The sequence below is a fragment of the Megalobrama amblycephala genome, linkage group LG12 (assembly GCF_018812025.1).
Source record: "Megalobrama amblycephala isolate DHTTF-2021 linkage group LG12, ASM1881202v1, whole genome shotgun sequence".
Lineage (NCBI taxonomy): Eukaryota > Metazoa > Chordata > Actinopteri > Cypriniformes > Xenocyprididae > Megalobrama > Megalobrama amblycephala.
Genome location: NC_063055.1, coordinates 30,305,322 through 30,321,147, shown reverse-complemented (window position 1 = coordinate 30,321,147; position 15,826 = coordinate 30,305,322). Strand labels below are relative to the sequence as shown.

Genomic DNA, 15,826 nt, shown 5'->3' with positions numbered 1-15,826 from the left:
GTGTCACATGATCCTTCAGAAATCATACTGATATGGTGATTTGTCTTTCAAGAAAAGGACAATTTACACCGCATCGACAGACGCTGACCAACACGGACAATCACCAGATTACAATACGTCATTTCTCAGACATTCAGCATGTTCAATTGGTGGAAACGTGCTCCGACAGACGCTAACAGACACGGACGTAACACATTGATCTGACAAAACCTGACGAAGTGTCTGTTGCCATCTGTCGCCTTCTGTTGGTGTAGTGTGTATTGGCCTAAACATTCTTATTATTACAGTATCAACATTGAGAACAATTACTTACAATATTTGTGAAAACCATAATACTTTTTTCAGGATTCATTGATGAAAAAGATGGAAAGGTCAAAAGAACAGCATTTATTTGAAATTAAAAAAAAAAAAAAATCTTACTAACATTTTTGATCAATATAATGCAGCCTTATTTTATAGTATTCATGTTACTATTTGACTTGGATGACTTGAAAGCCATTTTTTTGTTTACATTACGCAAGTACCATTTATTTACATTTATTCATTGCTCCCAGAGATCCCCCTAGACGAGAGAGCCATAGAATATGAACATCTCTGTGTTTGCAGACCCTGACAAATGGCATTGAACTCTGTGTGCTGACTCGTGTAATCTCCTGTAGAAAAGCCGTCAAGGCATTAGGACGAGAAGCCCTGAAATATTGTTGTTGGGATTGACAGACACAAATACAGCCAAGAGGTGAAAGGGCTGCTGAGATGTGAGCATCATGCTTATTTGTTAGGACATGTTTCCATGTGTCAAAAGCAAAGATGTTTGCTTTGACCTCAGTCTGTCTCCCCGCATAATCTGTTCTCGTCAGAGAGACGTACTTATCACAGAGATTTACTGCTCAAAATTCAGCTTTGCCATCACAAGTATAAATTAGATTTTAAAATACATTAAAATAAAAAGTTATTTTAAATTGTAATAATATTTTACAATATTACTGTTTTATTATGACCTACTTTTGATCAAATAATTGCAGCATTGCCGAGAATAAGAGACTTCAACTAAGTAACTAAGGCTACATTCAGACTGTCAGTCCAAATCTGATTTTTGTGCATATCTGATTGAAATCAGATCAGATTTAGCAAGTGTGAATGGCCAAAAATCATGGCAAAAAACATGAATATTTTTACAAATCCGTTTTGAGCTACATTCATATGTGATTTGCAATCCTAATCAAATTGAATTTCTGGAAATCCATTTCATTCTGACTTCTCTGATCGGATTTTGCGCGGCTTATGTTACTTTCTCAAGTCACGTAAAACGTAAACGTCAGAAGTTGTTATAGGACACATACTGAAAGTCGCTGCAGAAATGTTGCGGAGACAGGTTTTGAAACCGGCGGAGACGACAGTGTGGAATAAAGCGTATTTTTGGCATATGCCAACCAATGCAATGTCATTGAAACCAATGAAGATATTCCAGAAAACGAAAGAGCGGCAGGCAAATCGGATCTGAACAGTTGTGATACACAATGTGGATATCAATAATTTTAGATCAGATTCCAATCAAATACACAAATAATCAGATTTGGACTGATACTGTGATCGTAGCCTAAATTACCCTATTGTATTTCTACTAGAAGTCTTTTTTCAGTGTAACAAAAGGGATGCATTGAAAAGGTTTGGCATACAAAACAGCCAATCAATTGCAACTGAAAATGTAAAGTAAATATGTTCTTGTTTTCTTCTCTAGTGTCTCCTTCCATGATTCCACCTAAACAAATCAAGCTGCACTTTTTCAATCTCTACATTTCTCTCTCAGACTGCCAAACATTTATGTGGCCGGTTAATGTCTTTTATGGGCAGCTCTTGTTTTGTCTTTTTTGGACGTAATTGGAAAGTGTTTGGCAGCCAGTTGTGTCTCTAATGAGGAGTGTGTGGCCAGCAAAAGCTTTGAGAAATAAATTAAGACAAATCACAACAAAACTAACTAGGCACTTTCATTACTGTACTTCCAAAAGAAAAAAAAAAAGTATGGACTTTTGAGTGTTTTTGCTGTTTGCGATAATCTGAAATGATTTATGATCTGCGTTGTATGATCTGTGTGCTCATGATCAGGGGTGAGGGGTGAGCTGTCCTTTTAAATTCTAGAAGAGTTAAAACCATTAAAAGTTTCTAAAACTAAAAAGTCTAAAAGTTAAAATCATGATTTTTTTTCTAACAAATATTCCTTTCCTTTCTTCCTGTCTCTAGCCATGCCTCTACGTTAATTAAACCAACATCTGTCCCCTCAGTCTGCTGTGTAGCAATGTGTTTGTAGAGTTTATTGATCAGCAGACACACTTCCTCCTCTAAGCTTATGGCTGCCCTGCTGAGCACATTGTTTCACTTCTGCAGTATGTATTATTCAGCAGGAGTGAGGAAGTACAGCAGACAATCCCTGAACCCTCAGGTCAAGTGCAGCACAAGTCTGTCTGTGTGCTGGCCAATCTGTGTTGGACAATAGAAAGTAATTGTGGTAGTGTTTTGAGTGGAAGAGCTTTTTCTGTGTCTAAGAGAGAAACAGAGCATTGAGGGACAAAGCAGTGGAAATGGATGGTTAAAAGTATAGGTTTAGGCTGAGGCTTTTATTTGTCTGAGCTATGAGGTTTTTAATCGATGGTATGCGATTTTGTTAAATGCATCAGGCTTTATTATTTCAGATTACTTTTTAAATAATTGTGTTTAACAGTTATTTTCTACATCACTAGAAATTTCCTCCAATCAGAGGCCCTGTTTCCACCTGGTACCTATGCGTTTTGGCGATAGAATCACAGGTGAATGACGCAGGTATAAATGGGGTGTGAAACGTTTTGAGCTTGTCAGAAAATATCAACCTGATATGAATCAATGAATGTCTATACAATTTCCTTGCTAATATATTGAAACAAATGTGTATGTATGTTTGTGTATAGTTTACACATATATAATCAACAATTAAATCAATAGTTTTATATTTCTCCATCATTTTAAATTTTTATTGTCGATTACATTATTCAGATGCTTCATGGGATTGTAGTTCTTTCCCTCAGTAAAGTCGTTAAGTACACAGTCTTGAACTTTTGTCTTTTAGTAGGATTTTCAAATACTTTTTTGCTTTAAATCAAAGTTTTTAATGTGAATTACTTCATAGCTGGTTGGTTTGGTTTATGGCTTATAACTCTTTAACAAAGACTTTTTAAAAATCCCTTGAGAAAAAAACGAATGGGAATAACACTTAGGTCGCACTTTATGGCTGACACATAGTGTTGGAAAAACCTGTTTGGAAGCAGTCATTGTTTTCTCAAGTCTGTCTTTTTCTTTTTTTAATGCAGAATGAAAAGGTGGGTTTTACTCACTAATAAAATTATATCAGATTTGTCATGTTCTTAGTCTTTTCTTCCTGTGGACTACAATAATTTACTATGAATTCAATGGAAATCAAATTAAATACAATTTATTGTGTAACCAAAATACCAATAATGCCCAAAAGAGAAAGAAAAAACTTAACGTGTGACTTTTAATTATAAACAAGCCCGAAATACACAGGTACTCTTATTTTGAAATGTCTGTACTATTGCAGGCTGATCCTTCAGATTCTTACAATCATCTAAAACATTTTATATAAAGGCCATAAAGTAGACTTTGTAATAATTCATCAACTTGAGTTCATTAGCAATCGCTTGGCATAAATCTGCGCTTTTCATTGATTGAGAATCACTTTGAAGCAGACTGAAGTGACTTTGTGACTTTGCAAAATGCAGCGCCCGTTTGAATGTTAGCGGGAGTAAACAGTTCTGATGCACACGTAACGAGCAGGTATGAAACGACTAGTTTATCGATCGCGGATGGTTTCATTATCTTGCGCGGAAAGTATTATAAAAGTATAAGAGGATAAAAATAATAAAAGCAAAAATGTGTCTCCAAATATACTTGGGCGGCCGTTATTATACGTGGGCGGCCCGCCCAAGTAAAGTCTTTGTGTGGGAAGCACTGATTTTATATATATATATATATATATATATATATATATATATATATATATATATATATATATAGTGATAATCTATAGAAATCATGAAAAAATAAATAAATTATGCTATAAGTCAAGTAGAAATGAAAATTTGAAATGAAAATGTCAGTTGGCATTGCATTATACATATACATTATCCTTATTAAAATAGCGAAGAGGGCTTGAAGAACACAGATAAACCATAATGCTGTTGCAATGGTGTGTGGTGTGTTCTTTTCATGTTTAATCAGTCAAAATGTTTCTATTTGCATTTTATTCAGCAATTTCAATGATCGCTGGATGTCTTTGTCCATATAAGGGATTTCCTGGAACTTGTTACTCATGAGTCTCACTTGTGGACTTTCTGCGTGAGGGTGCCCTCTGGCGTTGAGTATGAATAAAACATAAATTACATAATGCTCACATCGTCCTATTTTGGGTAAAAATTAAAAAAATAAATAAATAAAAATACTGCTCTCTAAAGATATTTGAAGCAAGCATACTTTTGGAGCCCCAAGGGATTTTCCAAAAAACACTAATGGTTTCCACGGTTCACATATCTGTGCCCCTTGCATCTCCTTACTTCCTCCACTTTTTTAAATGGGATAAAAGGTCTCAGTTGATTAATTTGAAAAACTGGTTTGGCCTGGTGACTTAATGGAGCTGCCACACTTAATGTTGTGCTGGCTAGGTTCATTCCCTTACATCCCTCTTTACTCCTCCATCTTTAATTCTCCTGCTTCACCAATTACCCCTGATAAGCCCTCACATGTGACAGGTCTACCCTTTTGAAGCACACATGATAAATACCAATATTTGTTAAATGAACACAAAGAGCATCATGTAAGTCATACGGGATGACATGCCAAGGAAAGGTTAATAAAATCGTTACATGATGGACTGCAGAGGGCCTGCAGCAAGACAAATACAGTTGCTGGCCCTCATAGAGTGAGACTTCCAGGTGCCTGCTGTTATCTTGGTGTAGCTGCCATATAAGACTGAATGTGCAATGTATCGTGAAATGAGGGCATGTAGACCTTAACGCTGGAGAGCAAATGAAACAACTGTGTTGGGGCTACAGTATGGCAAATGGAAAATACATGACTACCAGTCAAAGGTTTGGATATGCCCACTCAAACTGTTATTCTAAAATAAGTCATCAGAGGATTTTATGAGGATTTGACAGGGTGAGTTTGATCAGTGTTTAACTTTCTTATTGGGGCAAGATCTACAACATTTTGTATCCTACAACTGAACTTTCTCTGATCCTTCCTTTCCTTACTGCTTTTCCTGTTTGAGATTCACATCAGGAACATGCAGTTGTGCTCCAGTAATGTTTATTTTTTCCATTACTGCCCAAACGCCACCAAATCTGAGACAGCTGCCACTTTCTTGTGGGAAGTGCTAGCAATCTCCCCCAAGTGTGTCGCCGTGATATATCTCCCACTCCGTCCTTTGACTGAGTATTCTTTACGGCCTTGTCTTTCAGGGAGCACCTCCATATTCTGCCAAGCGCTGCTGTTAAATCATGTCATCTCCCAGAAGCATAGGAAGAACAGGCGCGTCACCCGCCAACGCAAAGCACTGTGGATGTAATGGGGGTGGCGGTGGGGGTGGGGGGACCAAACTTAACACAATAGCACTCAATATTTTACTCTTCTTATTTCCATGAATTGGGATAGCCTCTGGTGTAAATGGGGACCATTTGTGTGTATTGATTGTTGGTTTGCTCTTAGCTCTACTTTGGCATGTGGGTATTGTAAATGCAGCATTTTTCGCAGACAGGGGCATTTGTTTCCCCTTGCTGGAGGGCAGTAAGATCCTGAGCTCTATTGCTCTCTCAGTCAAACTGTCCACCTGCTTGTAACACTTGTTGTCATTGGGGAGCGCCTGCTGTTATAGAGTATATTAAAGGAGCAGAGAAATTGATCAAGAGGTTGTTGTAGCCATAACACGGCTTGCTACTTTTATTGGATTGAGACATTGAAGAAGAAGGAGGGGACATATTGGGGATTGAGAAAGGGATGGGATAGGGTCTGGTTGGATTCAAACCTTTGTGAACATCCCAACATTTGCAGTAAACACAAGGCCGTGGCTCTGAAAGTTCTTACTACTTTGCTACAACAGGTACTGTCAAACAAGACTTCAGACCATCCAAGACTGGAGCCCTGTCCTAAATTCTGCATTCCGTGTGTCTTGCAGTTTTCCAGTTTAATAGCATAGCGATGTTGGGTTGGGGTGTAACAAAATACATGTAACTTAGTTACGCATTTAAAATACAAAAGTTTGAGTAACTGTATTTTGTATAATGGGTTGTAATCAAATTAAATCCAAAAAAGTATTTTGGATTACCAAAGTGATTACTTTGAATTTTAATGTTATTTATTTCATTTAAAGGTGCTAAAGAGGTTCTTTTTGTCGACTGAGTTTTTGAAATGAGCGCATGGGTAAGAACAACCCCCTCCTTCACAGCTCATTTAGAGGGAACGCCTCCCAAAACTCGTGCATGAGTATCGGAACACGAGTGTTTACCACCGGCATTCGCTGTGTTATTAAGCCGGGCACACATTTAACAACTAGCTAAAACATTCTGACTATGCTCAACATACAGTAGGTGGCCATCCAAAACGGTGTTTCTACCGCCGCGCATGCCGCCACCGCCGCCGCGTCGCAAAGTGCATTTGCAGCTTTTGACCGCTGAGTGGCGCTTTAACCACATGTTATCCAACAAATGCATCAAAGCACATTTATCTTTATGCAAAACGTAATTTTTCTCACGTATTAGGCCTATATTTATCACAAATAATTTTTTTTTAATTTATATTTTAAACTGCTTTAATAAAACAACATGGATTTTTGACACGCACATAGGCTACTTCCTTATTCGTTACCTATCCTTTATTTGACAGATAACTACTTAGGAAAAATATAGCCTATCTGTTTAGACACTGATTAATAAATTGTTGCGTGTTTCATGAATTATATCCCTTTATTTTAGTAAAACGTGAGTCACTGAATAATTTCGCTCCCATTATTAAGGCAATTTAGCTCAATCATTTTAAGGCGAATTAGCTAAATCATTGAAACTAAAAAGAATGAACGGATTAATAAAACGTCATAAAAAAACTGCAACTCCTGCAGCCGCATTTAAATGCAGGGATGTATTCTATTCCTTAAAATATCAAATATCAAATTCAGAAACAACACGTTCCAGCGGATAGATCGCCTCTTATTTAACACAGACCTACGAATTTATTATCGAATTGAGATATTTCTTTCTTTTTAGGTACAATTATTCGCTGAGTGTATATATATATATCGTCGCTGCCCGATGAAACTCACGTATGTCCAAAACGGTTACTTTTCAGGAAGTGAAAAAAACACTGTATTTCAAAAGCAGTTGAATGTAGCGTTGTCATACTTGGTACGGCATCTTTACATGTAACCATATTCTTGCCAGTGTAATGATATAATCCACATTTGACCAAAATTGAGTTTAAATGGACATACATGCATATTTTACAGTAACGGTGGTCAATACGCGTTCTTCCGATCATTAATTAGAATGGCCAAGTCGCGTTTCATATTGACAGATGAATACGCTCAGTTTATTAAATAGCCTACGTCTTAGTTTATTAAATATGCTTAGTTTATTTAATATTAATTATAAATTTATTAAATGTCTCTTGCAAACTATGAAGGGACAATGAATCAATACACTGACATGGTAATGCTAGACAGATACTTTGTTTGCACAGTCCTACCGTAATTTTGTCACTCCTAGACGTACGTCTGGCGTCAGGGGGGAAACGTTTACTTGAGAACAGTTGTCAAAAACAAACGTTTGCTGATACTTTACCTCACAGTGTTATTCGGCTATCCAGTGCTGAGCTTCGATGAAACTTCACGAGACCGGCGAGATGCTTCCACAGGGCGGGAGATCCGCTGCGTGATTGACAGCTTTGACACCAAATGGATATACGTGAAAATCAGATGACATGATTTCACAACTTTTCATTGGCCATTTAGATATGTGAAGCATACTGTATATACGGAAATTAACCTGGACATTCAATCCGTCGAAAAATCTCAAAATCGGCAAAATGGACATACGTGGTTTTCATCGGACAGCGACGATATATATATATATATATATATATATATGCCTAATGACTGTTTAATGACAATAGCATGTAAGACTTTGTGTAAAGGTCTTTCTTTTAATTTCTGATGGATAGGCCTAGCCTAAGACTATCCCACGTTTTGAAATTAACTCTCACTTTATATTTTCTAATGGTTTTTAAGGATGTTAAAATGTTATATTATAATGTTATTGTTGTTTTACTTCGTCCTTTCATCTCCGTTTACAAACCGACATTTTATTATTACAGTCACTTTCCAATCCGTCCCTTTGCGCCACCTGGCGGTAGTTTTTTACACGCGACTGAATTTCAGTTAACGCAACGGCCCTGCGGCGGCGGTATGCGTGGCGGTAATACCCATTTTGTTTGTCCACCTACTGTACAGCGATTGTTTCCTGCTCCTGAAGCAGATTTATATACTTTCACATGGAATTTGAACACCGACTGTAATCGCAGACTGAAAGCAACTGGCTCTGACTGGACGCATTTGAGCGCGATCAGTCATAAGTATCAATTTACATTCATAATCGGCCTTACAATCGTTAAGTGTGTGCGCGACTTAAAGCCGTGGATTCATTATGTCGGACTCACCGCAGGTAACTCATAATCTGCAGTTGTTACTCCTGTCTCCTGACAAAAACATTGCATGCAGCGCCTGTGGAGTGTGGAAAGTTACTGGAGCGCGCAGCCGCGCACGTCTCTCACATGGATTGTCATGGCAGTGATTGACAAGCCAGAGGGCCAATCCGCGCACGTCTCTCACAAGGAACGTCATGGCAGTGATTGACAAGCCAGAGGGCCAATCGTTTACGCAATGATCGCGTAAACGATTGGCTGATGTTTTTAAGGCCCTACCTCGTGCACAGATGATGTATATTAATATTATTACTTTCAGTGCACCTAATAAATAGTCTTTTATCAGTTAGTAAAGACAGTTTCAAGTAATATTGCAAAAATGTATAAAACAAAACATCCTCTTTAGCACCTTTAAATGTTAACATAAACTGTGACAGCAGTTGGTGATTCTCCGACTCTGACAGTCTGCAAAAGCATCCTAAGCTACATTTTTGCTCATAAGTTTCAAACCTCTTGCAGAATATGCAACATTTTAATAATTTTAAGAAAATAAGAGTGATCAAAAAAAAAAAAAAATTGCATACTATTTTTTATTTAGTACTGTCCTGAATAAGCTATTTCAAATAACAGATGTTTACATACACTCCACAAGACAAAATGACTGCATTTATAAAAATTGTCCAATTCAAAAATTGGCATACTCTTGAATCTTAATTGTCCTGTCATTACCTGGATGACCCACGACTGTTTTTATGTTTTGCAATAGTTGTTTGTGAGTTTTTATCTGACAATTCTGCCTTTTTTCCCCCAGAATTGCAAGATTTAAGCTCACAGTTGCATTTTATAAAGTCAAAATTGGGAGATATATAAACACATAATTGCAAGTTATAAAGTCAGAATTGTGTGATTAAAAACTTGCAATTCTGACTTCTGATTTGTTCTAAAAATTGAGTGTTTATATCGCAAAATTCTGACTTCCTTTCTCAATATTACGAGTTGATATCTCACAATTCTGATTTTATATCTAACAGTTGCAACTTTATATCATGCAATTCTGAGAAAAAAGTCAGAATTGTGAGATGAGATAACTCGCAATTACCTTTTTTTTTTTTTATACATACTTTTCCCAAAGTATTCCAAAGTGTTCTATTTAGATTAAGTTACAAACTTTGGTAATCTAACAAAATATGTTACAAATTACTTTTTAAAGCATGTTTTTTATAATATGTAGTGAAATACATTTTAAAAGTAACCTACTCAGCCCTAGATGTAATGCAGTTTAGAAATTTTGTCTTCTGGATCTTCATTTTCATTTGGGATGGCAATGCATTGCATCTTCATAGTGTTATGAATCAGTGTTTATGTCTTCAACTGCCTCATCTCAAGCAGTTCTTATCTTCTGCCAGTAATGTTCTTTAAGGCCGTGGATAATTATATCTCATGGAGTTGTTCACGGTGTTCCTCAAGGGTCTGCTGAGGGTCAGCGGACCTTTTTCTTCTTTCTTTCCTTCAGTTGGTTGCTACGAAAAAGTGCTTTATCTTGTTCGCATCTAATGACATCTTCAAACTAATGTAGTATCCTCTCTAAAGTGTACCTTGTTCTAATCAATGACCCTATTTCGGCAAGATGTGTTCATGTGAATACATCTATTTAAATGCTAATGCATTCCTACGGAAATACGTTTTTAGTCATCGTAATAGGTAATGCTAAGCAGCGCTACAGGGTCCTGCTTTAGCAGCTCTGAAACACTCCTGAGAGTTGACAGCCCCTTCGCAGAACTACTTATTAAGAGTTTCTCTTTGATGGTCCTCAACCCTGGAGGTTTGACCACCTCTTCTGAACAGATCATAAGTGTTAAGCAGCTTTTTCCTCAGCTCAGATAGTGAGAGAGAGAGGCTCAGATTTATGGTTCATAATACAGGAAACATTTGTGAACCGATTTTGTGTGTTTGTGTACAGAATTTAGCTCAAGTAGAGGGTTGAATTTAATACTACACACAGTCATCATCCAGGACTATAATGGCCCTGAGCAGTCAGAGGCTTAAACAACAGGAGAGTTAGTTCAGGGCTGAGGGCTCAGAGTCTGTAATGCCAGCAGAATCAGAGCGAGTGTGCTTCACTTAAGCTCCCAAGATGGTGAATTATAGGCTCTTTCTTCATCTTGTGAAGATGTGGCTTTTTGTTTATGGTTCCCCTGTAAGTATTGATGTAAACCCTCTATCTGCTCTCAAGCATTATATAGAGAGGGAAAATGAAAGAGAGATTGGATGGAGAAGGAATGCTTGTTTAGGTTTTGCTTGAATAAACCAGAGTCAGATGGGTTTGCAGGTTGCAATGGATGCTTACAAGCAGTGCGGACCGACATGCTATCAGTTAAAGCTCTTTGCCGCTGTAGGATAGTATGAAGGGAGCAGATTGCCTGTTCGCTCTGTTGCTTTCGGGGATCCAACAAGCACAAACATATGCTTTTTGCTTTCTTTTGACATATGAATGCAGCTTGTACACAGATGTTCGGTTTCTCTTCATCTACCTGTATACATATGCCTTTATAATTAATCAGAAATCTGTCCACTGATCAAGTGGACAAAGGAAGGATGTTAAGTAGTATCAGTTAAAGAAAATAAATTGTGATATTCCTTATTTTAGATGATAACAATACATTATGATATACACCGATCAGGCATAACATTATGAGCACTGACAGGTGAAGTGAATAACACTGATTATCTCTTCATCATGGCACCTGTTAGTTGGTGGGATATATTAGGCATACATATATTTTGTCCGCAAGTTGATGTGTTAGAAGCAGGAAAAATGGGCAAGCTTAAAGATTTGAGCAAGTTTGACAAGGGCCAAATTGTGACGACTAGACGACTGGGTCAGAGCATCTCCAAAACTGCATCTCTTGTGGAGTGTTCCCAGTCTGCAGTGGTCAGTATCTATCAAAGGTGGTCCAAGGAAGGAACAGTGGTGAACCGGTGATAGGGTCATGGGCGGCCAAGGCTCATTGATGCACGTGGGGAGTGAAGGCTGGCCTGTGTGGTCTGATCCAACGGACGAGCTACTGTAGCTCAGATTGCTCAAGAAGTTAATGCTTGTTCTGATGGAAAGGTGTCAGAACACACAGTGCATCACACTTTGTTTGCGTATGGGGCTGCATAGCTGCAGACCAGTCAGGGTGACCATGCTGATGTATTTCCTGGTGGCTGTGGCCTCTTAAGCAGGATAATGCATCCTGCCACAAAGCAAAAATGGGTCAGGAATGGTTTGAGGAGCACAACAACGAGTTTGAGGTGTTGACTTGGCCTCCAAATTCCCCAGATCTCAATCCAATCGAGCATCTGTGGGATGTGCTGAACAAATCTCATGTAGGCCCCACCTCAAAAAGATCCATGGAGGCCTCACCTCACAACTTACAGGACTTAAATGATCTGCTGCTAACATTTTGGTGTCAGATACCACAGCACACCTTCAGGGCTCTAGTGGAGTCCATGCCTCGATGGGTCAGGGCTGTTTTGGCAGCAAAAGTGGGACCAACACAATTTTGGGAAGGTGGTCATAATGTTATGCCTGATCGGTGAACTTTTCGATCAATGTTGGGTGTAATACATTACTAAGTAGTTAATTACTGTAAGTAAAGTAAGTTATTACTCTTAATTTTTCTGTAGTTTATTTAGTTACTTTTGTAAGTGCATTGAATTCTGTATAGACTTATAGAAAAGTTCTATATAAAACAATTGTGGATTTAACATCAAAATGTAGTCTAATGACAAAATGTATTTCTCCCTTTAAATACTTTGGTTATTTCAAGAAAAGTGTATGCAATTTTATATTATTTATTTATTTAAAAAAAAAAAAAAAAAAAAAAGAGGTTGATGTGGGATTTAGAAAGTAATTAGTAATAAATATTGCAATACTTTTTAAAGAGAGTAATTAGTACAGTAATGTGTTTAATTGTTTAAAAAATGTTTTTTTTTTTTTTTTTTTAAATGTTTCAGCCCAACAGTGACTGCATTATTTATTTATTTATTGCATTTATCATCATTAAAAATAATTATAGAAAATAAATAATTAAAACAATATCTTGCCTTGTTTTTGTTGCTTTGCTATTTTTAAATCCAGTTATAAAGAAAAAAGAGAGACTCAATACTTTATTGATCAAATGAGAATCATTGATCATTTCAACTGGTATACAGAAGGTTGCATGATCTCTGTGTTCAAAAGCATGCCTGTGGTTGTTATACTGCTGGAATTTCGGTATTGTGAAATTCACATCAAAGTGAGTTTTTTTTTTTTTTTTTACACACATTCCTTTTCTCACCTTTTCTTCTCTCTGTAGGCAACATCAACGGGTGCACACTGAATTACTACTTCTTCCTCCTGGCCGGCATTCAGGGAGTCACACTCCTCGTCTTCCTCATTGTGTCTGTGAAGTATGACAAACAGAAGCCCAGAGCAGGGAGCCACAGGCCGTCTCTGACCAACTCATGACCCCCATCATCATCAGCCATACTGTCACCTTCACCATTCCTCAACCTCCAAACCATGTGCCAAACTTTAAGCCTCTTAGTATTTCGAAAAATGAGGTAGGATTTTAAAATATTTGACTCAAAACTTGAAGCCCCCTGTGTTTACTACAACTGGCCATCCTGAGAAAATTTGAAGGAAAACGAAACACAAAACTTATGCAATAATCAACTAAAATATTTTGTATGAAATGGTTGAAAATGAGGATTGTTCACTCCATCAGCGAACTGGTTTATAAAAATGCTGGTTTATTGTAGTGTGTAGTTTGAGCAACACTTATTCACAATTTGGGATTTTTGTTGTTTTGACTGTCAACAATATTACTTAATTCATTTATAAATTGAAGGTGGATTTTAGATTGTTTACGACGGGTTGTACAACTATTTGCCAATTTAAATTGAATATTTATTGAACCTTTTATTTTTTTATAGTTTATGCTCAACAAGGTTAGACTGTACTCCTGTTCAAATTTATTTAAAATGGTCTCTTTTTGTGGTAACTTTTTAAAAACAATTTTAACGAGAAAAAAAAGGCACAATTTGTAGTGCATGGTGTATATTTGGTCACTTTTTTCATTTTAAATTATTTATATATACTAATTGGTTGTATTTTGAGATATTGTTGATAATAATTGGCTGATGTCTGAAATGGCAAAAATGGTTGGATACTCCTTTCAAATGTGTAGCCAATGAATCACAAGGAGGCGGAGCCCATACAGTTATTGTCTGAACATCAGTAAAGTAGTTGATAAAAGCTGCAGTGCAAAAGACTTGAACATTTTTTTAATCAAATCCATAATTTTGCCCTTAACAGATTGATTAAACTTTTTAACTTTACTTCTAAACCTGTGGCATTACAAGCGTTTCTTACTTTTAGATATATATATATTATCATCAGGCATTAGTTTCCATTTGCTTGTTTTTAATCATTTTGATCATAAGACACTTCATCGCCCTTTATAATGGTTATGATATGAGTGCATCACCTGAGAAATTATGAATTTGCACAAAGAGTGCTGATATCATGATGCACACAGCTCAGCTGACATCTTTACATTAGGAATATCTCTGCATGTGCAAATGAATACACCTGATTCATGAACTTTTTTTTAAGATTGTATAAAGTTTTTTTTGATGAACAACAAACCTCAAGCTCAGATTGTTGTCGCAATGAGGTTATGTAGTGAAATCACATTTGCACTAATCTCTAGTAAAAAATAACATTAATAATTGAGGATTTAAAATTACGAATGAATTTTACATGCAGGCTTGTTGTGATAGATCCTTCACAAAAATGTATACCTCAGCTTCATAAGATCATCATGCTGTAGAGGGAGTCTTGCCTGATGTAATTTTTATGCACATTTTGCAACGACAACCCTTTTTGCTGCAGTTTTTGCCAACTAATTAACTAAGCCTGCTGTCTTCGCTAGGATCACAAGCTTAACAAAATAGTAACAACAGTCCAATTATGCTTCTATGCTGGTCCGTTTTAATGCGTTTTCACAAACAAGTAGATCTTGCAGTTTGAGTTGCACTTTTTCAGCAGTTACACCTTGTGCCTTTAATGCCAAAGTTGCTCCACATGACTGTTGCAACTGATGCATTTTTTGTTTGTTCTCATCCTTACATTTTACATTAGGTAGTTCAAAACAAGAGTGATCAAAATCGTATTGACAGTAGAGCAGTTCGAATCTGTGATCAATTTGGAGAAAAAAACGTGTGGTTGGAGAAAAGGGCATCGTTCATTTTAACTGGGCATAATCAAAATACTGTTTTAAAGCTTTTTAAGCATGTAAAATAATTCTGTTTTCCCCAAAGAGTGTTATCATATAATTCAACATTTTCTAAAACACATTTTGAGTTTGTGCAGTGAAAATATACATTGTGATTTTTTTCATGCTTGTTTTAAATTAAATTTTCTTGTATTGTTGTTGTTGTTGTTGTTGTTGTTCAATAAAATGCATCCGACCTTTAGTGTTTGTGTCTGTGAGAGCAGTTTGAAAATGAGTCGCCCGTTTATTTCCGCTTTCATTTTCCTTGCTCATATGCAAACTTTGTGATCTCTCACATTTAACTGCATTTGTCTGATTTCATCAGATGAGCGTGAAATCAGAACATTATCGCTCTTTGCTCAAGCATATCTAGACTGACGAGTCATTTCCTAAGAGTGTGACCGTCAGCGAGCTGTTTGAACTCCACAGCTCTTTTTCTTCCTCTCACTCTGAGTCAGACTGTTGACGCAGCCTATATATTTCTACCGCCTCCATGTTTTTTACAGTGTTATGCTCTATTAAAAATCAGAAGAGCTGAAGGTGTAAGCACAGTATATCAATGATGGATGCTTCTGTGATGTGATTCTGTTAAGTAATCTAAGGCCAGTGTTCCTAAATATGTCCCCTCTTGTCTTGTAAGAGAGGCAGATGTCTCAAAACAGGATGTACCTTATTTTAAAGAGCTAGTTTGCCGAAAAAAGGAAAATTCATCCATCCATCCATCCATCCATCCATCATAAAATGTATCCTACGCTGCTCCGGGGGGTTAATAAAAGCCTTCTGAAGTGAAT

The 15,826-nt window shown here is 36.9% G+C and overlaps 1 protein-coding gene across 1 annotated transcript in view; it reads left to right on the top strand.

Moving 5' to 3' along the window:
• Positions 1-15,237, top strand: part of slc15a4 (solute carrier family 15 member 4) — a 78,270-nt gene extending 63,033 nt beyond the window's left edge. Inside the window, exon 9 of the mRNA XM_048210507.1 lies at positions 13,074-15,237. Coding sequence (XP_048066464.1) covers positions 13,074-13,225 — 152 coding nt within the window. The 3' untranslated portion in view covers positions 13,226-15,237. The remainder of the gene's footprint in view (positions 1-13,073) is intronic.
• The last annotated feature ends 589 nt before the right edge of the window (positions 15,238-15,826 follow it).